General features: G+C 34.9%; 4 protein-coding genes across 5 annotated transcripts; 2 read left to right on the top strand and 2 right to left on the bottom strand.

The window, feature by feature from the left end:
- Positions 1-649: 649 nt before the first annotated feature.
- Positions 650-4,110, top strand: LOC132608200 (sm-like protein LSM2). 2 transcript variants are annotated; one of them, XM_060322264.1, is made up of 4 exons: positions 650-839; positions 1,256-1,322; positions 1,546-1,704; positions 3,852-4,110. In XM_060322264.1, the coding sequence occupies exons 2-4, from the start codon at positions 1,320-1,322 to the stop codon at positions 3,969-3,971; spliced, it is 282 nt and encodes a 93-aa protein (XP_060178247.1). In that variant the 5' UTR covers positions 650-839; positions 1,256-1,319; the 3' UTR covers positions 3,972-4,110. The 2 variants fall into 2 exon arrangements, with proteins under 2 accessions (XP_060178247.1, XP_060178251.1); XM_060322268.1 differs by lacking the exon at positions 650-839 and adding an exon at positions 918-1,068.
- A 152-nt stretch (positions 4,111-4,262) lies between these two features.
- LOC132608195 (uncharacterized) lies at positions 4,263-7,558 on the top strand. Its single transcript, XM_060322261.1, has 4 exons — positions 4,263-5,207; positions 5,328-5,406; positions 6,023-6,488; positions 7,135-7,558. The coding sequence occupies exons 1-4, from the start codon at positions 5,184-5,186 to the stop codon at positions 7,400-7,402; spliced, it is 837 nt and encodes a 278-aa protein (XP_060178244.1). The 5' UTR covers positions 4,263-5,183; the 3' UTR covers positions 7,403-7,558.
- Positions 7,559-7,775: 217 nt separating this feature from the next.
- On the bottom strand, positions 7,776-14,332 carry LOC132608189 (CSC1-like protein At4g02900). The gene is made up of 12 exons (XM_060322256.1): positions 14,149-14,332; positions 12,835-13,174; positions 12,561-12,713; positions 11,855-11,990; positions 11,664-11,765; positions 11,423-11,542; positions 11,228-11,308; positions 10,764-11,104; positions 10,325-10,570; positions 9,485-9,809; positions 8,834-9,067; positions 7,776-8,355 (listed from the first exon to the last, which is right to left on the bottom strand). The coding sequence occupies exons 2-12, from the start codon at positions 13,146-13,148 to the stop codon at positions 8,107-8,109; spliced, it is 2,301 nt and encodes a 766-aa protein (XP_060178239.1). The 5' UTR covers positions 13,149-13,174; positions 14,149-14,332; the 3' UTR covers positions 7,776-8,106.
- A 1,601-nt stretch (positions 14,333-15,933) lies between these two features.
- Positions 15,934-17,150, bottom strand: LOC132608183 (EID1-like F-box protein 3). The gene has a single exon (XM_060322252.1). It carries the CDS (start codon positions 16,907-16,909, stop codon positions 16,019-16,021), a length of 891 nt encoding a protein of 296 aa, XP_060178235.1. The 5' UTR covers positions 16,910-17,150; the 3' UTR covers positions 15,934-16,018.
- Between the last annotated feature and the right edge of the window lie 8,882 nt (positions 17,151-26,032).

Below are 26,032 nucleotides of genomic sequence, written 5' to 3'. Positions count from 1 at the left end.
TTCTTATTTGAGCTTATAAATGGTTAAAGTTTAGAGCCTGTTTGGATTATGGCTTATTTTAGGCGCTTTTAAGCAATTTTGCAGCGTTTTGGTAAAGATTAAAAAAAAAAAATTAAGCACTCTTTTTTAAGTCAAAATAACAAAAGTAAGCTAAAAATAATAAGTTAAAATTTCTAACTTGTGACTTTCAGCTTATCATAAATTATAAACTCATTCAAACAAGCTTTTAGCCTTTATGTTGTTGTTGTTATTCCAGAAGAACAAACTTGAGCAATTTTAATAACGGGTTATAAGCCCATTCAAACAAAGCTTTTAGCCTTTATATTGCTGTTGTTATTCCAGAAGAACAAACTTGAGCAATTTTAATAACTGGTTATAAGCTCAGTCAAATAAGCTTTTAGCCTTTATGCTACTATTGTTAGTCCAGAAGAAAAAATTTGAGCAATTTTAATAACGGCAAGGATAAAAATGAAGTACTTTTTTAACTCAGTTAATTGACTATTTGAACTTTCATCTTATTGGGGAGGTTCGATTCACCACCTTATATCCCCCGATCTTCAATTTTTTTTCTTTTTTTAAAAGTACTTTTTTAATTGAGAATAAATTTGCGCTAGGTAATATAGTCAAAGCAAATTTGGACTTTTGGAAAAAAAAAAAAGAAGAAGAAGTAAATTTGGACCTTTTCCCTTTCAAAAATACACTCCATTTGTTTACGCGAAAGGCCTCCAAAATTCGGACCCTGTTATCGCTTGAATTTCAAATTGAAGGCAGTCTCCAATTAAATTCCATTCTCGTTGGGCAGTGAACTTGTTGTCCTCTTTCTCCATTAAATTCCATCTGTAAGTTGCCATTTTCCTCCAACACTTTTTTCATCTGCATCTGTGTTCAAACCAAAACCCTAGTCCTTGTAGACTACAAAATCTGACAAAATTGTGCTGTAATGCTCTGTCTTTGCTCCGAATGTATAAATATAGCCTTAACTTCAATTTGTCATAGTTCTATGTAATTCTCCTTTGCTTTCCATGTGGCAGTGGTGTTTGATTTGCGATTATTTCAGTTAAGTAAAAGGTTGGATGAACAAAGCTGGTCAATTTGTTTTTTTTTTTTTTTTAGGGAAATTTACCAAACTTGAATATTTTAATGAATTTGAATTCTCAAAAATTGTGTAGAAATGGAATAGTGTGATTCTGATATAAATTGGAATGAAGGGAGGAACACTTGTGTTACTTAACATGCAAACTTTATGAAATTTCAGATTTTGGGTAGCTGAACTCGGAAAAGACACGCGAACTGACGAGATCTTCCCATAGAAATAGAAAATGGTAATGTTACTATGTCCTTTTCTTTTTGCTTTTCATTCCTCTCTATTCAGTCTAATCCCTTTAGTTTCTATCTCCCTTGAAGTCTTCTATGGAAAAAAAGGATCTTCTGATTGTTGTAGATTGGAAACTCCGGCTCCTTCATGAAAATCTGTCCCTTTCTTAGCTTTATATTTTTCACTTGTATCTAACTAAGTTTTCTTCCATCCTGTCCCACCCTTTCCAGTTGTTTTTTTCATACTTCAAGGACATGGTGGGCAGAGAAGTGACAGTGGAACTGAAGAATGATTTGGCTATCCGAGGCACGCTCCATTCAGTTGATCAGTATCTCAACATTAAGCTCGAAAACACAAGGGTCGTTGATGAAGACAAGTACCCTCACATGGTAATTGCACCCCTTTTTTCCTTTATACGGGTTTTGGTGGGTGGATAAAGTAATGCTTCTTGATTAGGAATGTTAACTTCTGCACTTGTATATTTTATGGATGGCCATTGTCAAGCATGTTAGAATTTTCTTTGGCCTCTGACCATTGTAAGTAAGTTAATAACTAGGAAATGCTGTAGGGTTCACTGCTCTTTCTTCCATATTTTTGCTATACTTATTTCTTATTTCTACTGTTGATTTTTTTTGGAAAAGTGGTACTTGCTCCTCTCTCTCTCTCTACAAACACATACACACACATATTCAAGAATTGCTATCCAACTCGGCTCTAATTATACTGTGGAGATCCATTCTATTTTCTGCATGTATGCACTTGGAGGAAGGATGGTATCTGTTCCCTAATATTGTGATTGAAGTTCTGACGAACCAATAGTTTTCTTACAAGCTATTGACTGTTGGTTGGATATGTGCACCGGGAAAGGTTAATAATGAGGATTTGTGAATATTATTTTGTAAGATTTTGATGATTTTGAACCTTTTACAAAGCACCTGCTGCCTCCATCCCTGAGGTTGAGGGTCCTAGTCACCAAGGGAGTAAAGTGGGAAGGGCCACTATGACATGGGGAGGCAGGGTTAGGTGGTAAGGTAGATGTAGCCATGTAGGTTACCATATATATTAAACAAGAAAAGAATCTTTGAACCATCTGTAACCTTGCATCTTCTTGATGTTTTACTAATGAATTTTATTACTTTACCAAAAAAATAAAAAAATAAAAAAAATTGCAACGCTAAGAAATGATAAGCAATAGGAGTCTAAAACAGCTATTCTCAAGCAATTGGTCAAGAATTTCTCTGGATCAAACTATTGCCAGATAAGAGAAATACTAGTTATCAAAAATGATAAGAGAAATACTAGTTATCAAAAATGTTATATAGGTTTTTCTTTGAGTTACGTGATCTTGCAGACTAATACCTGAAATGAGTACATTCTTCATCAAAAATACCTGAAATGAGTACATTATCTCTATTAGCAAGTTTCTGAGTGGATTGTATTAGCTTGAGTGGATTATTGTTATTTCTCGAAATTTCCCAATGTATCGATCATCTAGCATTCATGGTTAAATATGTTAGTTATTATTCGAAGGTACTGTTTAAGTTATTTCCAGGGCGGTATTGGCTGTTTTGGGATACAGGAATCTAATGCCATTTCCATTCAGTGGGAGCTTTTTAGTAGGTGGTTCATCAAATGGGCTTAAATTATTAAATTAATTTGTTAAGAAGGGTACCTACCATTCAAATGTGGTGTTATTCCTCAAAAGTATTAGATTGAATGGTTCATCAAATGAGATTTTTAGCATATGCTTTCTGTATTATTACAAGGACTTGGTATTTGCTATGAGCCTGTGATGTAGTAAGAGATGATGATCCCCATTCCAAATAAATCACTGTATTTTCTCTTTCTTCTGATTTAATCGTATGAAAAGTTAGTATCTTAACATATTGGTTTTCTGTAGTTAGTGATCTTGCAAATAACTAAAATATATGTGGAAAGGTTAGTCTATGTTGCTCTTTCCCATATCATTTTTTTGATAAGGTAGTTTAATTAAAAAAACAGTACCAAGTTGGTACTGCAGCTGACTCTCCAGTATCATTGACCAAGATGATCTTTGCATTTAGTTTTTAACTGCACAATTATAACTGGAGCAACAATTGCCAGTGGATATTCCTATGTAAGATCAATCTCCCAAGTATGCAAAGGACTATGTTTTCAGTATCAATACAAGTAAAAACTATACTAAAGTTGAACTATCAGCAAAGACCATAGAGTATATAGCCCACAGTTATGGCCTAACGAAATCCGGAATAACAATGTAAAAGTAGCCTTTATGCAGCTATTCATATGCCTTTGCTGGTGCACAAAACATTCAAAGTCCCAGAAAAATAAAAGTTTTGGGGAGAAAAAAAGGCAATACCGTATGTTTACTGGTTGACACTGGTGTTTCTAGCAGTCTCACCTTCTCCTTGTTTACTTGGTTCATGTTCCTTTTGTCTTCTCCATTTTCCTTTTCCAGATAATGTTTTTCTTTTCATGTGGTATGTTCCGTTTGTTATTACCATTACCATTTTTCATTTTCCTTTTGATGTAACAGCGTTCAGTGAGGAACTGCTTCATCAGAGGATCAGTGGTGAGATACGTCCAGTTACCTCCAGATGGAGTCGACATAGAGCTGCTTCATGATGCTACGAGGAGAGAAGCTCGTGGTGGCTAAAATCTGAGACTTTCAAAAGTGGATGTACTTTAACAAAAGATTTTGAGTGGGTAATCAGCATGTACTGATTGTCTTTGTTAAATGTATTTTCAGATGCTATTGCATGCAGTGCTTCCTATTCTGCTTTTCCTCCTCTCCATTTTCATGTAAGTGTTTTATTTGTGCGCGCGCGTGCGTGGGGTGAAAGCCCGGGATATGAATGTTGGGACTTGTCATCCCTTACCTACTGTTCATAGCAGACCCAGGAGTTTATGCAAGGGAATTAAAAAAATATATAAAAAATGTCACACTTGTTATCAATGACGTCAAGCAATTTTTGAACCCCTTAGCCACTACACTATAATATTCTCTTTTGTCAGAGAAATTTTACCAGTTTATATATAACCAATAAAGTGTGTTTTTACCCTATTTATACAAAATAATTTCTTGATGACTAGGATTCAATTAAACCCCCTCTCTCAAGCATATGTTACGCATCATTTATTTTTTTCATTATACATATGAGAAAGGGGTATGAGACATGGGGAGGGGAATACACGACTCACCTACACGATGAAGGTTTGGATAGCTATCGGCTCTTTTTTGTTCTTTTATGAATTTTAGGATTTTGCCCAAGAAAATCGTAAGACCGTGCAATTAATTAAATGAGCTCCTTAAATAAGTTGCCAAGAATGGAAATAAAATCATATTTTTTTGCTCGGATCCTGTATTATGGGTAAGAGATTTTGCCGAGGAGCGCTAGGTTACAACTACTTATTATACATTCATGATGAGAAAAGATATTTACACAATATTTAGATAACTTATTACAAAGTAATTACAAGCAATGTTTTTATAGTAAGCATTAATTTGCAATATCTTAAAATTGGTAACTAACCTTTTATTACATGTCAAACTACATTAATAGAGTTTAAACCCTTTGTCTCGCCTTCTTTGTCAAGTTTTGGGAGTTCAATAGTTGTGTTTCGTCTCACTCTAATTTCTTGGTATTTTTCCTTCGAGGCGTCTCTAAAATCCTTCTACTTTTTGTAGTTGTGGAGTTTGCACTTATATGCAAAAGTATTAGAACTTCTATTACTATATTTGTTTTTAAGTTTCTTTCTCAGATTTCAACTCTTTTCATCTTGACAAGTCGTACTGTGTTATTATTGTTGTGTAGGTGACAAACTGGAGAAATCACTTATTTTCTGTCTGCTTTATCAAGTCATCTTGATGGAACATAGTCCCCATGATCCTGTATATTCTTTCAGTCTTTTTTTTTTATTATTATTATAATAGTAATTTGTTTAACTTAGTACTTGTAACATTTAAAAGATAATATCTTTAATTCCTTGAATATGCTTTTAAATATTTCAGGTCTGTGTCATAAAAGTTGACGTCAACTGTTGTACAGCATGTCAAGGAAAGTTGAGGAAATTGCTATTAAGGATCACTGGTATGATATTCTTATTAATTTGATTATCGTTTTAATACAGTATCCCATTGATGTAAAAAAGGAAAAAAGAGGAGTTCATGAGATAGTAGTTTTTCCAGAAGTGTATCTTATTGTGAGGTTACTTCGTCACTAATCTGTGCACTAAGTTAGCGAGGATTCATGCAATGGACCTCAACCTATAAGAATTGAAACATAGTTGCAAAGGCGATGTCATAATTTGAGTTTTTTTTTTTTCTTTCAAATTTGAGTGTTATGGTTTCTGACTTTTGGACACTAGCCTAACTAAGTTCTGAATTTTATTTATGTGCATGCTTATTAATTTTTACTACAATACACTGTCTAGAACAAAGCCCGTGCTGCCGAACCCACAAGTTATACATTTCGTACGCCCCTTCGTAGCTGTGGCTTTTGTAGTCATCAACGTTTTACACAATCAGGTCACTTTTAAGGTAGTTACAACTTACAAGTAAATCACTGTGATATACATCAATTATTAACCTTTGTAAAAAGGGTATATATTTGTTGCTATTACGGGTTAAACTACACTGATAATGTAAAAATTCTTTATTTTGTAAGTGTATATAACTTAAATATTTACATTTGAATCTTGTGCAAGGTGTCTTGGAAGTTTCTTATGATCCAAAAACATATTTGGCTACAATAAGAGGCAAATTTGAGCCTTTGATGCTGATTAAGGCCATTGAGGAAAAGGGGAAGAAGGCAAAGCTGGTATCTTATTCCAATCCACTTTATGAAGCACATACTAGCACAAGTAGAAATTCAAATCACCACCACTTTGATAAGACTGATCAAAATGCACACAATAAAGAATATGCTGCGGCTTATCGTAAGGACAAGGGCAAAGCTAAAGTTGGTGATGAAAAGAAGAGAAATGAACATTGTTGGAATAGTAGTGATGATGATGAGAATTCTGATGATCGTGATCACATTCATGAGTGTGAAGATTATGTGAAAGCAAAGAATAAAAAGTATGAAGATTTTGTGTCAACCAAACACAAGAAAGAATATCATAAAGCTGAAGCTTATGTGGCCCCTCAAGGAGTTGATGAAAGAATATGCAGGTATGAACGAGCGAGAGTTAGGTCACATTTAAACGGATTAAAATGGCTCATAGTCCTATTTTTCTAATTTTTTTTCTTGGATCAAAATAGCTCGAGTCTAGATTGGATCGTTTTCTATTTTTCATATAAGAAAATGGGAAAATTATTTTATACTTTTCTTAAATTATTAGCTCAAGTTTTCAAGTTTACATAATTTTCTATCTCTAATTTCTTTTGGGCATGTTTGTGTTTGTTTGCATTTTGACCCGTTGGGTGATACTATATGATCCCAATATATAATCTGATGAGTCATTTCAAGTTAAACCTTTCAAGTCAGGTTAACGAACGGGTCATAACCCCCCGTTTAAACCTTAGGATATTATATCCTTCTAAAATTAGTTTGGATCATGAGTCAACATGGGTCAAAAATGGATACAATAACAATCCATCATGACCCAACCTCTCAAATTTTTAAATTTTTTCTTTTAAAAGAAAAGGGTTTGGATTGCATTTTGACTTATTGAGTTATACTATTTGATCGCAATAATTTGATGAGTCATTTCAAATTCAGCCTATTGAGCTAATTTAACAAACATGCCATGACCTTGAGCATTTAAACGTGGACGAATACTAAAATATGAATTGATTTTGACACCTCTATTTGCAGGGATTACTACTGCAAAATACATAGAAGAGGTGGAGGCATTCGAGACTATGTAAGTCAAGAACAAAGACAGAAACAATATGCTATGTTAATGCAAATGGGAGGTTACCCTGCTGGATTTTTCAATGGACAACCTAGTTATATGCAACCTCCATATCAATATTATGGGCCAGATTATGGTTTTTATCCCCCGGCCCAGTCCATGTCAGGGGTAAATGACTTCACCCGTTATTTTGCCGACCAAGATTCTCGCACTTGCAGCATTATGTAAAGCCAAAAGTTTCTTTTAGGTCTCCGCTATTATATTTTGTGAAGATTCTCTAGTTCAAATTTTAGTTTAGTTTTTTTCCTCCACAGAAGTTCTGCAGTACTTTACAACTTATTATAGTTATTCTATATACTTTTTTACTCTGTCTTGTTTCCTGTTTTTTCCTAAATGTATTGGTTGTGGTTAGAAAAATATTTACTCGCGCCCTATGCGTACACCAAATCAAACAATTTAACCTTGACAGTCATAAAGTAAAGTGAGAATACATAACATATAACTATGGTTAAGTGACAAGTTTATGTGCAAATCCTCATTTGTTTATTACAAATTACATAATCAATTTTAATTTATTCTATTTTTACAGCACAATGTCGCGATTTAGCTTTTATTTTTGCGAGAGACTTTTTCATACCATAAACTCCCATATCACGCGACGGTAACTCTTACTGTTGCCCCCCAAATCCCATCATAACAAAGTATGAAATGGTTAAACACCTATTTTTTCCAACAAAAAAGCCTCTATTCCAAGAGAATGACATTCTGCACATTTTGATGACCGAGTATAGTACATGGCATTATCACTGCCCTCTTTCACCTTACTTGTGTTGACATTCTGATGTAGAAGGCCTAACACAAGCTAATAGAAGGAAATCAAACAAACGAATACTTTGATTGTAACTCTTAACTGCTTTTGTTGACAAAACAAATTATAATACGAGCCGCATCTCAGAGACTGTCTTCTGTTCTTCAGAAGTGGCATTAGAAACGGTATTACTACTCCATCTGGAAGTCCTCTTTGTAGCAACAAGTAGATTATTCTCCTCATCATCAAGTTCTTTCAATATTTCTAGTTCAATCCCTTTGAGAACGGGATGCAAATAGGCATCCTGGAGATACTCTTTCAAGTTAAAGTTTGGTTCTGTAGTCCTTTCTACTGTATCCTTCACCACTGCGTCCTGCAGAGTGCATTGAACTAAATATATCATAGTGGAATATATCAATGATAACCACAAGTGTCCTAAACATAACTTAGCACAATATCTCAAACTAGTTTGGGACTGAGGTGGTGTTGTTGTAGTAAAATAATTTTATTCTCGAGGAGTATGTTGGTTTTTTAAAACATGGTCCAGCAAAAAAGGTTGGAAGAATGTTGAGATTCTCTCTCTTTAATTTTATTAAGCATAAAGGGCTTCTAATAGCCAACTTCATAACAGAAAATCTACATAATAATTTCAAAAACCTAAAATATCTCAACAACCTAATCTATCTAACATAAATTTAATTTTAAACAAAGTAGACTCCCCCTACTAGACTACTTATTATTCTAGTAAATCAACAGTAACAGAAGCAAATTTCAACAGAATATGTTGTATAATTCCAAAATTGGAACCTCATTGCTTAGAACATCAAGTGTAAGAGGTGAAGAACACTAACCTGCAAGGGGAATTTGACAAACACAGACTCAAATCTGTCCTTGCAAAATTTATGGAACCAGATTGTCAAAACTGTAAGCACTATCAGCAATGGAGTTGATTTGGAAGCATGTTTGGTGCTCAAGAGACCAATTAATAGAAGCTGGGATATTCCCAAACCAATAAGTATACGACGATTGACATCTGGCCAAAATGATGCACCGCTCTCATACTTCTGATCGTACACATTAATGATCTAGCAATAAAGAACCAGTTTCAGAATCTGATACAAATAGAAGGATACAGAATGTCGTGAAAGTAATATTATGCATATGATGCTTGAGACCTAAGAATAATCATGCTCTTATCTAAAATAGATGAAGCTGCATTATCAAATATTTTATCACTGGGTCCATTCTATCTCCTTAGCATATATTCCCTCCGTCCCAATTTATGTGACACTCTTTTTTTTTAGTAACAATATTACTTTAAATTGTTCATTCTACCCTTAATGAGATGATTTATAGCCACACAAATATCTGACTTATTTTAGACCACAAGTTTCAAAAGTCTACCTTTCTTTCTTAAACTTCACGCCCAGTCAAACACCAACACATAAATTGGAAGAGAGGGAGTATCTATTATCGGTTCCAAAAGTAAAAGCAAAACATACCTGATGGCGGAAAACCATATAAGCAAATGCAAAGAAGACAATGATGAAAGGCAGGAGAATTGGTGTGACCACCGAGTACACAAGGCCTAGTAAGAAGTACAGTTGTAAGCGAGGCTCTGCTACAGAAAAGTTCAATGAACCAGGGTCCATTGCTTGTTCCCTGTCATGTTCTGTCTTTACTAGAAATGTATTTTTAATGTGAAACATAACTAACGGAACCAATCTAAGGATCTCCGCAGCAATTCCAGCCCAGCCATCAACCATTATGAAGGTAATGAAAAAAGTAGCTTTCATGGGAAGGGTTACACCAATGGTTTTTGGAATCCTGCATTGCAAGCAAATGTTAATACTTGATGTTTGCAGAGTATATCACAGTAACTAAAGGAACCCTTTCACTTGTGCTGCAGAGATATATCGGACCAGTATAACAGGTTGGGCCAGTGGAGTGGGTCAATTTAATGGTTAATTAAAATGGATAGCATTTAAATTATTAAAAGTTTGGCTTAAAAAAGATTTTCAAGTCAGCAATATCCAGCGAAAATTTCACCAATTGGTAAAGTGACTTTAGGTGAAATGACAGTAGTTGAGTGACTTCTGTTACAAAACAAAGAAAAGTGACTTTCTGAGATAATTACTATTAGTTAAGTGAATTTTTTGTTACAAAACAAAACAAAGTGACTTTCTGAGATAATAACTATCGGTTGAGTGACCATTTAAGAAATCAACTGATCCAGCCGATGTAAGGTATTATTTTTGCTATGTAATCTGGTCTTCTTTCCATTACAAGCACTCCAAAGAGCGGTCGGCATGTTAATATGTTTTACTTTTAGATGAACTCACTCTGTTGGAGACTGGTGGAGAAACCTCTCAAGCTGTTCAAATGCAGCACCAGTGATGATACTTCCAAAGAAGACATTGACAATGACAAATAAATGATATTTAGCCGCTGATCTTCTGTCCAAAGATGAAAGTGAAGTAAAGCCTTCTATCTTTGACATGATCATTAGAATCATAGGAAGAAGAATCAGAAATATCTTTAATACAATCCCGGGCAGAAAACCTTGGACAAATGATTTGACAACATCCCTGCAACAGAAATTCCAGCAGCACAGACCTTAGATATCGATTTCCAAAAATACAAGGAGGTCCATAAGGACAACTAGATTCAAAATAACATTTAAGCATCGAGTCTATTCAAATGTTTTCTTAGTTATTTTATGTGTGAATAAACTACAAGCACACATATAGCAAATTTATCCAAGTTAGAAGAATCACATACATATCTATTAATGGCTTCAGGAACGGAAGAGCCTTTTCGATGCCATCAATGCTTGCAAATGCTTGAACGAATCCAATTGGGATCATAAAAAAGAAAGTAAGAAAGAATAAAGCAACAGCCATTAGCAGTCTCCGGACAGAGAGTTGAACATATGGTATTGAAAGATTATCCCAATAGACGTCACGTGGTTCAGGAGCCCAATCTGTCAACCAAATCGTTGAGTTTCTTGATAGTTGCGTTTGAGCACATACAGCTGCTCCCCAACGAGATTTAAACGAGACAAATGCTGCGGGAACGATTGCGTTGGGATCACTTATAACCTTTTCTCTTTCTTCAGCTTCCTACATCAAAGAGAAAAGTCAATTACTGTAGTGCAACAAAAGATTCGATATAATATTCGTTAACTGCTTTAAACTTTCTCTACTAGCAAAATTTACCCATAACCCATGGTCAGAGAAACTTACTTCTTCGGTCAACTTCTCAATTTCAGTCATATAATAGTCAATGGCATCCACGGATTTTCCCCAAAGGCCCCAAAATCCTGTCTATACATGATAGAATATGAGACTCAGTTATGAGCAGAAAATAAATACATTTACCAAGAAGAAGAAACAGATAAATGAAATTGAAACAAAATCTCGATAAACAAAGAATAATACCTTAATTTTTGGTTTGTTCTCAGGGTTTCTCTCATACTTGGTTTGGTAGTAAATAAGCCAATTATGGAAACTCTTTTTCTTCTCCACTAATTCAGCAACCTTATTTGCATTATAAACAACCTACAAGTAGCATGAATTCCAGATAGAACATACTTTGACTAAGTAATCTAAGATGAAAGAGACATGATATATCTTTGCCTGTCACATACTTCATACAGAAATATTTTTATACAATACAAACCTGATGTGTAAGATAATGATCTGGATGATTCACACGAAAGAAATGTTCTACATGCTCGTTCACTGATTCATCAGGATCTGGTGGGACATTTCTAACAAGGACCTATGAGAAGAATTAGAATTTGTAAACTAATCAAACTTTGGTTTGGGAACACCCATAACAGATGTTCAATAAAATACGTAAACACCCACTGTGAACTGATCTGGCCGACGTTTATCAGAGGCAAGAAAATGCAGTCTCATTGTTGATATTGTCTTGTATTCTTTGTACAGAATATAGAAGGTCCAAAATGTGTATACATAAGCCATCGCCACGTGTGCCCAAAACCTGAAAGAATATAAAACTAAGCTTTTTATTAGGAAAAAATCTGCAATGGCACGAGTCACTTCCTATGAGAAACGAAAAAACATCAAATTTTGTAGAAGTAATACATAATCTAATTCATTCCTTTGCAAAAATTTCTTATAATCTTCCATGTGGATACTATAGTTTGATAGGTTATCATGGTTATGTGTGCAACTAAAGGTAAGTGTCCCACGGCCTGCCAAGGATACTAAAATGAAGAACTACTTTTGGTACACTTTCTGTTTTGTGTTATAGAATGGTAAAAAAAAAAAAAAAAAAACAAGGGTGCCCATTTTGTGTCATGACTACATGTTCATAAATATCTTTACAAACATACAAAAAGTATATGAATATATCTTTAAAACCTTCAATATAGCAACTTATGATTTTTGACAAAGGTGTTCATGATTTCTGATGTGCATTTGTTCAACTAACTGTCAAACATTTTCTACCAACAAACTCCTACAAAAAAAAAATGGTTGGTTCGAAGCAACCAGCAAATATTCTCTTACAACAACATCAAATACTAAATGGAAACAAGTCAACCCTCACCTCGGTGATCCTGAAGGGACATTGGATATGGAAAGTTTGTCAATATTACTGAATGTTAGATCCTCAATGTGATCCAATGTTTCTCCAGAAGTCCAATTAACAGGCACTAAAACCGCAAAAGAAAGTACTGTGATAGGAACAAAGATTTTCAAGCTGCATCAATAATTCAGGAGTTAGATCATAATTAATATACAAGGAACTCAACAATTTGTAAAACAAGTTTCCAATGTCTACTACTTATCCTTTTAACTTTCCAAATAGTTGTGGAACTCACCCAAGAAGATAAATCCGTATATACACTGCAGAATCAAGACCAGCATGATGTATAAGCTCTTGTTCTGGCATTTTTAGAGCTGCAGGCATCCAGTTCAAGAACCTAATGTATGTTCTGAAGTCCAAATTGACAAATTTATTTACAAATGAACCGGAACTTCTAGGACTTGCTCGTATACCCTTCAAATACCATTTAGGGAAGTACACTCTGTCATTGATTGGCTGAAGCCTTACAATTGCAAAGGCCAGAAGGAAAACAAGTGCAGATATAAGGTTGATTGCAGCTGAAACAGAAATATCTTGAACACTAGCCATGTCTCCCTTCAAGTGTTAGCTATCACCTGTTATTTGGGTGGAACATTTTTGAGAATAATTGACAGGGTAAAATGAGCAAGTATAGATATTATTGACATTACACATATAAACTAAGCGATACTGCTTCGCCTTTTTCATAATTTCTCATTCCAATATTGAAAATATTTGCCAATAGTGGCTGAATGGGAAAAATAAGCAGTGTTTAAATAAAGCAGCCTGATAGAATTTGATCATCCAATCCAAAACATTAAAGAAATAAGCGGAGTGGCCTAAGACACCTTTAGATGGCTTTGAATATAAACACCTCCTGCACGTGTAAGCGAGTTCCCGGTGGTGGAATTTACTGCAAACTAATAAGTATGACAAGAATTTGCCAAGATTTATTTTGAAAGGGTGCAAGCATCCAATCTTCTTGAGCCGATAGACAGGGGTAAGGTCTGGGTATGTTGTTGTTGGTACAAGCATCCAGTCCTACAACTTAAAGGCAATAAATGGAGTGATCCAAAGCCTTTACAAAGCCATCTTGGATACCCTTTTCTAGCCGACGTGAATATATCAAAAAGCAGAATCACATACATATTGCCAATCTTTTGTCATTATCAATAGAGTACTATTTTTGGGATGTTGAGAATTCCACAATACACTATATTTCTAGTTTTAACTTCCTAAGCAAAGCTTCTTCAGAACTTAATAGCCTGTTTGATCAAGCTTCTCGAAAGCCAAAAATGTTTCTTTTTCAAAATTTTTTTTTGCTTATTTTAGAGCTTGAGGTGTCTAGCGAAGCAGAAATTGCTAACATAACATTGTTAAAAGTGCTTTTCAAATTGATTAGCAAACACAAATAGTTGTTCTCTAAAAGTATTTCTCACAAAAAACACTTTGTAAAATAAGTAGATTTTGAAGGTTTGGCCAAACATGTTATTAGTCTTTGAAAACACGGGGAAGATCAAGAACTGTGACTCAAAATGTCAGCTTTAGAAGAATAAAGTAAGAAACTAACCAGAAAAATGCCACTGCCAGAGGAAAATGCGATGTAAGATTCTTGCACACAAAACCATATGCATAATAACTTGGCCTTTGTGATCATAAAAGGTGAGAAGAAAGGAAGAATTGAGTTTAAGAAAATATTTTGTTTGCTTAGAAATATAATGCATAGTAGAGTTTATTAGCTGGATTACTAGGTCGGTAGCGGGACCTGCGAGGGCGGCAACAAGAATGGGATCGGCCGGCTTATGCATGGGCAAGGCCATGTGTATATATCCGTGGCATCCCAGTTTTCAAAAGTTAACTGCTAAACGGATAGCACAATATTTGATTATTTTATTTTATTTTCAATACCAAATCTCGTTTAGTTTTGGGATTAACTCATACTCGTATAAATATTTTACATTATTAATGTAGTTTCATATATTATTATGGTTGTTTACTTTTATTTTAGTATGCCAAATCAAGCTTGTTATAAGTTATTGGAGGTCAAATCAACTTAATTAATCTAGTGCAAGAAATTTATACGTTTTTAAAGACATTTTTATACAGTAACAAAATAATAGTATTATCTTATCAGGATAATCTTAGAGAATCTATATAATCCCTTCGTCCATAATTAGTTGTCACTATTATTACAGATATCCATCCTAAAATACTTGTTAATTTATAAAATCAAGATAGAATTTTTTTTTTTTTCATTTTAATCTTAAAATTAATTTTTTGAAAGTAAACAATAGGAGTATGGATTAGCTTAGCCTTGCAGTTTATGAAGAAAGATAAGGGTAAATTAGTAAAAAGATACTTTTATTTATGATTTTTTTTATTGGATGTGCAAAGGGAAATCTGGACAATTAATAGGGCTGAGTTCGGAGATAAAGAGTATGTTTGTCCCTATCTATACTCAATGCCAAAGCGTTCTTCATTTTTTACTTTGTTCCATTAAGGGATCGATTAGTTTGAGGTACTAGGAAAGATAATTTTGGCATAAACTCTTGCACTGCTTACTTATCGTGATTAATTAATGTGTGTTAAATGCGTAGTGAAAACAAATCTTGAGTACTTAATTTGGGCACGACCAAATTTGTTTGCTAGCTCTGCTACTCGAAAAACAATTACATATGTCAAATACTTATACCGAATTAAACAATTTAATGTACACATTAAATGATAAAAGTATACATGTAAAATAGTATATAACTTGCATTTACCTATCTTGTGTAAAATTAGTTTATTTATTAGCTCCATCTAGTCAAAATTTTAAACATTGGCTCTATCTCATACTGCTGGCCCACAGCACGGTGGTCATTGGCACATGTTAACAAATAGTGTTATTATCCTTGCTTGGAAAGGGGGTCTAGTTTTATCTAAGCTGTTCTCATGTTAATTAATTGCGTAGAATGCTTTAGTGGAAACAAATCTTGAGTGCTTAATATTAACACGAAAACAATTACTTCCCTTAATATTTATATCAAATTAAACAATTCAATGTGCATATAACACAAATTTAACTAAATGATAAAGAGTATATATATGTGAAAGAATATGTATTGCATCTATCTACCTTGTCCAAAATTAGTTTGTTTATTAGCCCCATCTAGTCAATTTTAAACATTGGCACATGTTAGCAAATAATCCTTGCTTGAAAAGGGGATCTAGTTTATCTAAGCTTTTTCGTGTATTATAGCGCTTAAATTAGAATCAGTCCATATTGTCAAGTTAATTTAATGAACGAAAAGTTTATCCTAAAAATAGAAAAAATTAAACCAATGATAAACTGTAAATTAAACAACAGGCTAAATTACAAAATTTATTCATTTCATATTCTCAAGTTAATAAATAACAGGCTAAGCTACAAAATTTCCCTCCTCTCTACTCTTTCTCTCTCAAGAATTAAGCCCGTATTTCAAACCATTTATCACTACCTGATTACCACCATTAAAATAAGCTTCCTCACTGCTATCTTCTTCTTCTTCTTCTTCATCATCACCGTCGATTTTTTCTTCATCTTCATCATCACCGTCGATTTTTTCTTCATCCTCATCGGACGATAAATGAACAAGCCAACAAGCCCCATATAAATGCCCATTCACACACACAAAATACTCTACCCCACTTTCCATCGAACCAAGCCGCCGCGCCGCACTTTTAGGTATAAGCTTAGCCGCCGTCATACTCCAAACCCTAGCTCGACAAAACGGACATTTCCCACCTCCTTCAAGCTCAACTCTTCTTCTAATCAAACACGCCCTTGTTCTACTCTTCATAAATCCCCAAAGTACCCCTCTAAATAACCCTAAATCATCATCTCCAGTTGGATGCTCGCACGGATCACTCACGTACAGCAAATCACTCCTACATTTCTTGACTAAAAAACTCCGACCCGAAGTCTTCGAAAAACGAGAAGTCTTCACGAAATGACCCGGTGCGGGTTGACCCACTTGGAAATGTCGGGTCGATTGACATCCGTTACAGAAAAACATCAATTTTGCCATCGCTTGCCATCCGCCAGCAATTCTACCGCTTGGTGAGCCGTTAGTTAACGCCGTTATCATTTGCGGAGCGCGATAAACACAAAGCTCTCTCCATAGAATCCTTCTTGCTAATGCACGGAGTTTTTTGTCAACTGACGCCGTTTGACAGACTGTACGGATATCCCAATCAATAGACCTAAATACGAGGATTAGAATCCTTTCATCGTAGATTCCAGAATCTTCTGAAACCGACGACTCTCCGAATGGATAAAGTCGCTGTCTTTGGCTCCGATTGCCACTCATACCTTTTTTTCCGACGAGAATTTTGTGTTTGTTCGGAAGGATAAATTAACTGCCTATCATTGCTTCCCAAAATAGAAATTTATTGCTACGTGGTGTGTTTTGTTTGGACGATAGAGACAGTGCGGATATGATATTTCTTTGAGTCAATGTAATCTTGTGGAAGCAAGCAAGGATTTACGACACGTGTCCTTTTCTTATATGTTATTTTTTGTGGCTCCAAAATATCTTGCGTAATACGTGGCGGGGTTTTGAATATTTGGGATTTTATTAGTACAAGTGTGTCTGATAATATAGGGTACACGTATCATGTTTTGACTTGTTTAGAGTACTGATTTGAAATCCAGAGTTTTGTCGGTTTGTATGTGGTAAAAAAGAGAAAAATAGCATGTCCTGGGCGTTTGGTTTTTCGATTCAATTTTTTTAAAGTTTGATTTGATTTTTCGGTTTTAATTTTTTGAAAGTGCACACCGAACACCGCATCGAATTAATTCGGCTCAGTTTGATTTTTTGAAGTTCGATTTTGATTTTTTTTTTTAATTTGGTTTTTTTCAGCATGGGCTTGAAACGCTAATTTCTTCTTGTAAAATTAGGGGGGACATTTTTATCAGTTAATAATCATTTTATAGGGCAAGGTCAATTTAATTGAATGGCTCTGCACTGCAAAGTATTAATTATTGAATGCTTGTTAATTGTTTCAAAATAAGATACTTCATATATATGACGAAGTCCTATAGATAAGTAAACATCATCACCAAAATATTGACTTCTATGTTAACTTCCAATACCACATTGTTTTGTTACATAACTTAAAAGTTAAAACACACAAGAGGACATAGAAGTTGATATCATACAGAAAATAATATTAAGCAGCTAAGAAGCAACAAGAAAATGGATCATGAACAGAGACTATCAAAGGCCAACATGAAGAATAGTTACCAAAGGTTCTTAACTTCTGATATACATAAACCAACCAACTGAAGAAGTACCAATATTAGCTATATTCGAGACAGACATCACATTTAAGAATGAATACTGGAAAATTTGAACTCGTGATGTAATCTTTTGAATTATGGATGTCAAGCTGATCATTAATTAAACTGACTGCAATTCATCATTTCATTAAGCTGAGGACATAGGAGAGGAATTGAGGAAGTGAGGAAATGAAGTTAGGGCTTAGGTTAAGTGAATGAAATTAGGGTGGGTCTATACACTATAAGGATAGACTTGGATACATTAATTTTGGGCAGTGGATTGAGTGTTGTAAAAACAAATTGTATTCATGTAGTAAATCTTCAAAAAAAAAAAAAAAAAACTTTTCGTTAAACCGAAATATCGAAGAACCGTTGACCCGAAATCGAACACCGAACCGAAACACCGAATTTGGTATAAAAAAAAACCGAAACACCGAAACCGAAAAGCCGAATTAATTCGGTTCGGTCCGATTTTTCGATTTTCGGTGTTTATGCCCAGCCCTATTCCTATTACGGATTGAGTAATATTTGTTATACTCCCTCCGTCCTAATTTATGTAGCCCTTTTCGTTTTTTGAAAATCACTTTGACTAAATTTTAAAGTTAAATTGGATTAGATTAGCTCAATACTTTAACATTAAAAATTATATATTAGAAAACTGCACGAGAAGTACTATAATGGCAACTTTTCTCATATTAATTTGGTGAAAAAATACATCTTAAAATGTTGATCAACATTCATGCAGTTTGAATCTCGGAAAGTGAAAAGTGCCACATAAATTGATATAGGGGGAGTAACTTGTCAGTTGAAAGATAATTCTTGAAGTGTCGAAGATGGAAGTAGTTGATAAAAGCGTGACAAGTGTTCTCACCCGAACACATATACAGTTTATGAAATTAAATTATATACGCTAACAATATATTTTATTGTCTAAGTCATCTTTTAAGTGTATAGAAACTGTATTTTGCTGTATAGGATGACCCAAGAAACTTAAAAGACATGTTTAGCCTTTTTAAAATAATTTTATAACTTACCGCTCTCCTCTCCTCTCTCTGTTCCAAACCTACTGACGAACGTTAGGGAAACGTCCGGCCACCGGAATGGCTAGGGGCGACCAAGAAAAGAAGGCAATAAGGGAGTGGGAAAGGTGATTGCAATATCCACCATGACGGAGCTTAGCGGAAAGCCATCACAAATAACCTTTGTGACAATTGACCAAAAGCAATGGCCAGCACTACCAATACGACGAGATGGGGTCAGAACACCAATGGGCCAGGGTTTCTCAGTAGGAGCAAAAGGGACACCTACAAACCCTATTGCTGAGATGCAACTTGTATCATCGGGATCTCAACTCAATACACCGATTCAACCAAATACGCAAGCAAATCTGGGGTTGGGGACTCGAAACCCTAACCCCAGCGAACCAATAACTCAAAACATGGAACCAGAGGCAAACCAGAAACCTAAAGCCCAAAGGAAATTGGAAATGTTCAATGAACGAGCGACACCAAACTGGTCAAGTCTGGTCAGTGGGAAGATGACATCTAGAGGTATGGAGTTACGATACATTGCTCCATTAATTAAATATGGAGAAAAAATAGCTAAACTACATAAAGAGGAAATGGAAAGAGAAAATAGGAAGTGGCAATATGCAATGGTACTATATGTATTAGGGGACTCACCTTCGATTGGGGCCATAGTAAGATTTTTGGCAACCCATGGCAAACCAAACACAAAATCCCCTGTTTTCTATCACAACAATGGATACTTTGTTGTTAGATTCGAAACTTTGAAAGAAAGGGAGATAATACTATTCTCAGGCCCGCATATAATTGGTAACAAACCAGTTATAGTGAAAGCTTGGACAGTTGATTTTGATTTTGACGCGGAAGTTCTGAAAGTGTTACCACTGTAGGTGAGATTACCAAACCTTCCACTAAATTGTTGGGGAATGGAGTCATTGAGTAGGATTGGGAGTACCCTGGGAGTACCTGTCTATGCAGATGAGTGTACATCTAGCACTCAAAGGATATCCTTTGCATGGATGCTGGTGGAAATGGACATCACTCGGCCTTTACTTGGGTCAATTCTAGTACAAGATCCGGATGGTAAATGCTTTAAACAGCAAGTAATGTATGATTGGAAGCCGATTTACTGCAGTACTTGTTGTATGATAGGGAATAGTTGTCCTGCTAAGACTCAACAACCCAAACAACAGGTAAAACATACCTCTCCTAAAATCTAGGCACTGCAAGCTGCAAAGAATCATGGAGGAAAGGGACAAAAGCAAAGTGCAGCAGAGGAGCCGAAGCAAATGAACGCCGAACAGGGTAAGAAGAGCACAGAAAATATTCAGAAAGAAGAAGAGGTTGCAGGTGGCATAAACAAAGAGACACAACAAGAAGACAATGCACCAGGCTGGATAATAGTCGAGGGGAAATCTGCAGCCAAGAGCCAAAAATCTAAACGAAAAGGGGGAGCAGTTAGCACAGGTAATGATTTCAAGTACTTGGAAGCAGGCCATACACATATGGGATCAAGTACAAGCGCAGGACCTGATGGGAGTAGCAAAGTTGATGAAGGACCACAACCCCCACCTTCAATTTCCAAATGAAGCTAATCCCTTGGAATGTGAGGGGGATGAATAAAGTTTATAAACAGAAGCAGTTGAAGGAGTTTATTAGGAGAAATAATGTAGGAGTTATAGCAATAATAGAGCACAGGGTCAAGGAAAATAAAGCTAAGAACATTATACAAAAGATCACTCGAGACTGGTGTTGGTGTGCAAATTATGCCTATTCACATAGGAACAGAATATGGTTACTATAGGATCAACGGCAGGTGGACTTTAGTTTGAGGGAGATGATAGGTCAATACATTCATGGGAGCATTCAATTGCTTGGCTCTCAAATAAAATTTCTGTTCTCAGCAATCTATGGGTATCACACGGTAGAGAATAGAAAACAGTTGTGGGAGGAACTAAAGGTCTTACACAATGGCATACAGGAACCTTGGTTGTGCATGGGAGATTATAACGCAATACACAGTGCAGAGGATCGAATAAATGGGACACCTGTGCAGGAAAGTGAGATAAGAGACTTTCAGGAATTTCTCTTGGATACAGGCATGACAGAATTGCAAACAGCAGGCAGACAATACACCTGGAAAAATAGCCATGTCCATATCAAAATAGATAGAGCCCTGGTCAATGTACAATGGATGATGAATATGCCGCAATGGGAAGTGGTAGCTATGGAACCATCCTTCTCTGATCATACACTTCTTGGAATGACAATACTCATGAACCAGCAGAGGAGAACTAGTGTTGACACCCAATTTTGTCCCGGCTCTCCTCGAAATACCCATTTTTTTGCTTCCAACATTTTGATGACTCCCAAAATAATTATCGGTATTTTTTTTTCTTTTTATTGTAATTATTAGCTTCTGTTAATACCGACATTTCATTATCCTGGCATTTATCTTTACTGCCGTTACTACTACCGTTATTATCATTATTAATTATTATCATTATTATCATTATTATTAAGTTATTATTATTATTATTATTGATTATTATTATATTTACCATTATCATTATTATTATTATTATTATGGTCATTACAACAAATAGTACCATTGTTATTATTAGCAGTATTATTACCGCTATTCACTCGCTACTATTATTTAGTATTATTAAAATGTGCATTTCAATGTTTTACCCACTTCCGCATACACATCGCATTTTATTTCGCGCATTTTAATGACAACGTTTATTTATTGTTAAAATATTATTGCACGGCTATTGCAACATCATATCATTTTATTACCCGAGTCCTAATAATCACACATTTTGTATTAAGCAATATTTTGTCACCCTCAGTATATCGTTAATTAAAATGGGTCTTTTATTCAAATTTAGAAGCCAAACTATTTCTTGCACTCAGTCCGTATTTTGATTTATCGGATTCCAAATCAAAGTCCAATCAACTCATAAATATTTTTTGACCAGCCTATATTTTGACCCAAATTTTAGACCAGTCCATATTTAAATTTATTAGCCCATTCTTTTAATACCCGGTCTAAAAATCGACCCAGTCCACAAATGGACCGGGTCCGATCTATTTTATTCAAAATAGGGGTCCTAAAGGGTTTCCCCTCATTTTCCTTTTCACCTCCGCCTCCTCTTCTCTTCTCCTCTTTCCCTTTACCCCTAAAACCCTAGCCGCCGCACACGCTCCCCCTTCATCTCTCTTCTCCCTCTCTGCTCTCCCATGCCTTCCCCACGTTTCCTCTGACACCTCCATTTTCTCGTGTTCTCCATCCCTCTGTTCCACTGAACTTCCACACGTTGTCACCACCCCCCATCTTCTCCTGCTCCCCACGCTCACTGCTACCAAATTCCCCCAGTTCCCCACGCGTATCTATTTTTATTCAACACAGTGCAAAGCAAACGAGAGAAATTCCCTTATAAATAGGAGTTTCGGAATAAGGAACCGGGATCGGAAAAAAAAAATCAAGTTCGGGAATTGCAAGAAACCCCTTTAAGGATATTAAGCTTCTAGAACCCGGAAATCCCTTGAAAAGAACAAGGGCGAGATCCCCCTAAGAAATATTATTCATGGCTGCTTCGAATCCGTGAAAAATAGGAGTTATTTCAATCCCTTTTGAATACCCGAAAATACAAAGTCTTTAATCGCTCAAATTCCATTTTAATATTAGTTTCAGTTTCCTGGATATTACCTCAAAAAATACTAAATCCATCCTGTTTGTGCTCGTTCGAGTTTGAGTACCGAGAGCTCGGAGTTTGTGTTATTTCGAGGTAGATTGGAGGCTCGAGGCTCCACTTCGCTGCACCTGCAAAAGGTCAGTAATCTTCCTTCTATTTAATTCTTTCTACATTTTTTTTATTACTTGTTATGTGTTATGTGTTTAGCTTAAGCATGTTGATTAGTTTATGTTAGTAGGATGATCTGTTTGTGTATTAGTTTTGGACTTGTTTAGCTCTTATGTAATTTGCTAGCCCTGTTCTTTTTACGCTGAATCAGTAGTTAAAGCATTTTGATATGTTAGTAAATTAGTTAAATAATGTCAATTATGTATTTAAGCCTATCTTATGTGATTTATGTAGTTTTATGCGTGGAAATGCCTTAGTCTAGCCTGAAACGTATGGGCAAGGTCTGTTGAGCATGTTTTAGGTTTTAGTTTAGCTTGTTTTAATTGAATATGTCTTAAGTATTGCGTTGGTATGGTATATTTAAGGTAGGAATATATGATATGTTAGTTTAGTTGATTTATGTGTTGCTCTGGTTAAAATAGATTAGTGAACTGCTGTGTAGTAAGATCTAAGTATTATGGTCCTGAATCAGGCTGTTATGTGTATATTTGTCTATGTTCTGCCTGCCACTTTCCCAAGCACGTGATATAATCCTGTTTAGAATCTTGTTAGCTTATTTATTGTGCTAAATATAGAAATATAGTTTGGTTAAATGATAAAGAGATGCTATAAATAACTCAAGTGTGTTGTTGTTAAGTGCCTGTTTAGACTCTCCTTTGTCAAGATGACTATGTTTGAATGTGTAATCCCTGCCTTATAACACCACCAATTAGTCTGAACCTCATCATGTTTGTTTTGTTGACTTAAGCACTACCAAGAAAGCCATGGTTGATCCTTGCATATTAGCTAAAACATGGGTTTGCTTAGCTCTCTACTATGGCACTGTTTTAATGTCACACTTTGCTATGGTCTAGAAATATGAAAATCATGTTAATATAGTTAGTTTCCCTGTGATTGGCTATCTTGTTGCCTTTTTATGCTTAATTTTCACTAATGTGTATTGTAACTGCTCAACCTGATGTGAGCATGCTATGCAGTATATAAGCTCATATATTTGCCTACCTGCTATCTGACCTAGACTAATGCATAAGCTGGAATGGACATTTAAAGCATGCCGATACTTGTTTAAGTCATCTTCAAGGTTATTTATGGCTTATGGTGTGTAATATGCTAGAGTAGTGTATCTGAGATATGTTGTTTGGACCCATTATTGCTTGCAAGGTGCGTAGTTGACTCTAGGACAACACCTTTATGCCTGCTAAACTTAAAATTGCACCTTTTGAGGGTGAAATGTCACGTGACTTGAGTTATTAAAGTAACCAAGACCTTTGTATGCTCCCTTAAATGACTCTGTTTAAACCATGTGGCCTATGTTATCAACTTGTTGTTTGTTTTGGTATCTATAATCTCAGAATATTTTTTCTTTTTTTGGGTCAAAAGCTTTTAAATTCAATCCCGGCTATTTAAAACTGTGTGGGCATTCTGTTGAAACTTGTGATCCATAGTTGAAACTCTTTATTGAGGAAACATGCAGTTGTGTGTTTTCTGGTCTGAGACTCAATTCAATGCCTTTTCTTTCCTCTTTTATATGTTGACTAAAGAAGAGTTGTACTAAGAGACCCTTTTTCCCAAATCTGTCATTGAGAATGTAGTTTTGACAGAGTTAATTTAAGACTGTAAGAAGTATAATCTTATCTGTTTGATCAATGAACGTAGGAGTCAGAGTTATAGAAGTCTATGCTAAAACCATGTTGACCTTATCTGTGGCAATGAATATGAATTCAAGGACTTGTGGTTGTGTTGTCTAATGTGTTGGAATATTAGTTGCATGTTAAGAGTGTTACTTAATCTTGTCCAGTTTCATACCTATCAACTCATTTTTTTTTTGCTTGCTTGGAAGCTGCTGATGTATTAATTAGAAGCGGTCCATAGCGTTTAATTAAAGTCGTTAAGTTGCTCGTAGACTGTTATACTTAGTAAATATACTTTGGAATATTGGTTTGCTGTTTTCTTGCCCTCAAACTGTCTCGAGAAAGGTTCAAGAGGGTAGGATCAGATCTGTGTGAAATTTGGGTTTATTTGAATTCATATATGTTAGTGTATTTAATACATCCCTATCCATATGACTGTGCATGTACGAAATATACTTAAATATACATAGTACATATATAATCCATGGAATTTGCTTTGAATTCGTATCTTTACATGTTTAAGCCTTATTGATCGTATACTAATCTGTCTTTTCTTTTGTTTATGCATGACCATCGCATATGAGTCCTAGGGACTCGTTCTTCTTCAGCATTTGGCGTTGGGCTAAAAGCCCAACATGACTCCTCTCGTGTCCACCCCCACAGCAGCCATGAAAGTTTGTTATTGGGCCGAAGCCCAACAGCAGCCCCTTGAACGCAGCATTAAAAAATGTGGGCTGAGCCCACTCCTACTAGCAGCCCAACCAGCAGTCCGAAAGTGGGCTAAGCCCATTTTGATATTATTTTCTCCCTTATTTCATTTTCTATGCATTTGATTTGTATTTGTGCAACTAACATTTTATTTGTTTGTTTCCTTAGCTAAATGAACCTTAGTAGATTAGTATAGAATTCAGTGTTAGTAAGGGGTAGTTAATTTAAGGAAAAACTAATAATTAATTCCATAAGTTTCATTTTTTCCCTTTATATTAAAGTTACTTATAGTATTTATAATATTCACTTTTAGAATAATGGATTTTCAATAGCGTAAAATTCGCATTTTTCCGAGTTAAAGGAATCATATTTCATTATCTTGGGAATTCTAATACCACTAATACGCAAGCATAACCTCAAAATATATTTTATATATAACCTTTTAAATTTTGAGTCAATTACGCATATTTTAGCATAGTTAATAAAAGGATAAAGAAAGCTCACATAAGCTGTTTTTTTTTTTTTTATAGTTCGTTTATGCTCTTAAATCGCGAAATCAATTAATGTCTTGCCATTTGAGTCGTTTCAAACATTTATTAAAGCATTGCATAAACTCGTGTTTCATTCTATTTATATATTTTATGCAAATTTTATTTTAAATAGCAATATTACCTAAAGTCTTTGCAACATTTATAAGTTTATTTTAATGGTTTTTTTTTTTTTTGAAGTTTTCTTTCATGCAAATTATTATATTATCTATATATCTTATTCTAAATGGCATTTAAAATTTACTTTTATGCAAATCATTATATTTTCTCTGAATCTTATCTTAAGCAACATTCTTATATTTTTCTTAAAAACCTTAGCAACATTTCTTAGCTCTTTTCTTAAAAATTCAGACATCTTATTTAGCATTAAT

Source organism: Lycium barbarum, chromosome 1, assembly GCF_019175385.1.
Source record: "Lycium barbarum isolate Lr01 chromosome 1, ASM1917538v2, whole genome shotgun sequence".
In the NCBI taxonomy this organism is placed as follows: Eukaryota; Viridiplantae; Streptophyta; class Magnoliopsida; order Solanales; family Solanaceae; genus Lycium; species Lycium barbarum.
The sequence above is the reverse complement of the archived record's forward strand: the minus strand, read 5'-3'. Positions and strand labels throughout refer to the sequence as shown.

Excerpts from the sequence above, each read along its gene's own strand:
- LOC132608200 (XM_060322264.1), top strand. Across the intron at positions 1,705-3,851 it reads AAGACAAGTACCCTCACATG|CGTTCAGTGAGGAACTGCTT; the intron begins GTAATTGCACCC and ends TTGATGTAACAG.
- LOC132608195 (XM_060322261.1), top strand. The coding sequence starts at position 5,184 with ATGGAACATAGTCCCCATGATCCT. Across the intron at positions 5,208-5,327 it reads AACATAGTCCCCATGATCCT|GTCTGTGTCATAAAAGTTGA; the intron begins GTATATTCTTTC and ends TAAATATTTCAG. Across the intron at positions 5,407-6,022 it reads ATTGCTATTAAGGATCACTG|GTGTCTTGGAAGTTTCTTAT; the intron begins GTATGATATTCT and ends ATCTTGTGCAAG.
- LOC132608189 (XM_060322256.1), bottom strand. The coding sequence starts at position 13,148 with ATGGCTAGTGTTCAAGATATTTCTGTTTCAGCTGCAATCAACCTTATA. Across the intron at positions 11,309-11,422 it reads AGAACAAACCAAAAATTAAG|ACAGGATTTTGGGGCCTTTG; the intron begins GTATTATTCTTT and ends TATCATGTATAG. Across the intron at positions 10,571-10,763 it reads CTGAAGCCATTAATAGATAT|GGATGTTGTCAAATCATTTG; the intron begins GTATGTGATTCT and ends TTTCTGTTGCAG.
- LOC132608183 (XM_060322252.1), bottom strand. The coding sequence starts at position 16,909 with ATGAGTGGCAATCGGAGCCAAAGACAGCGACTTTATCCATTCGGAGAG.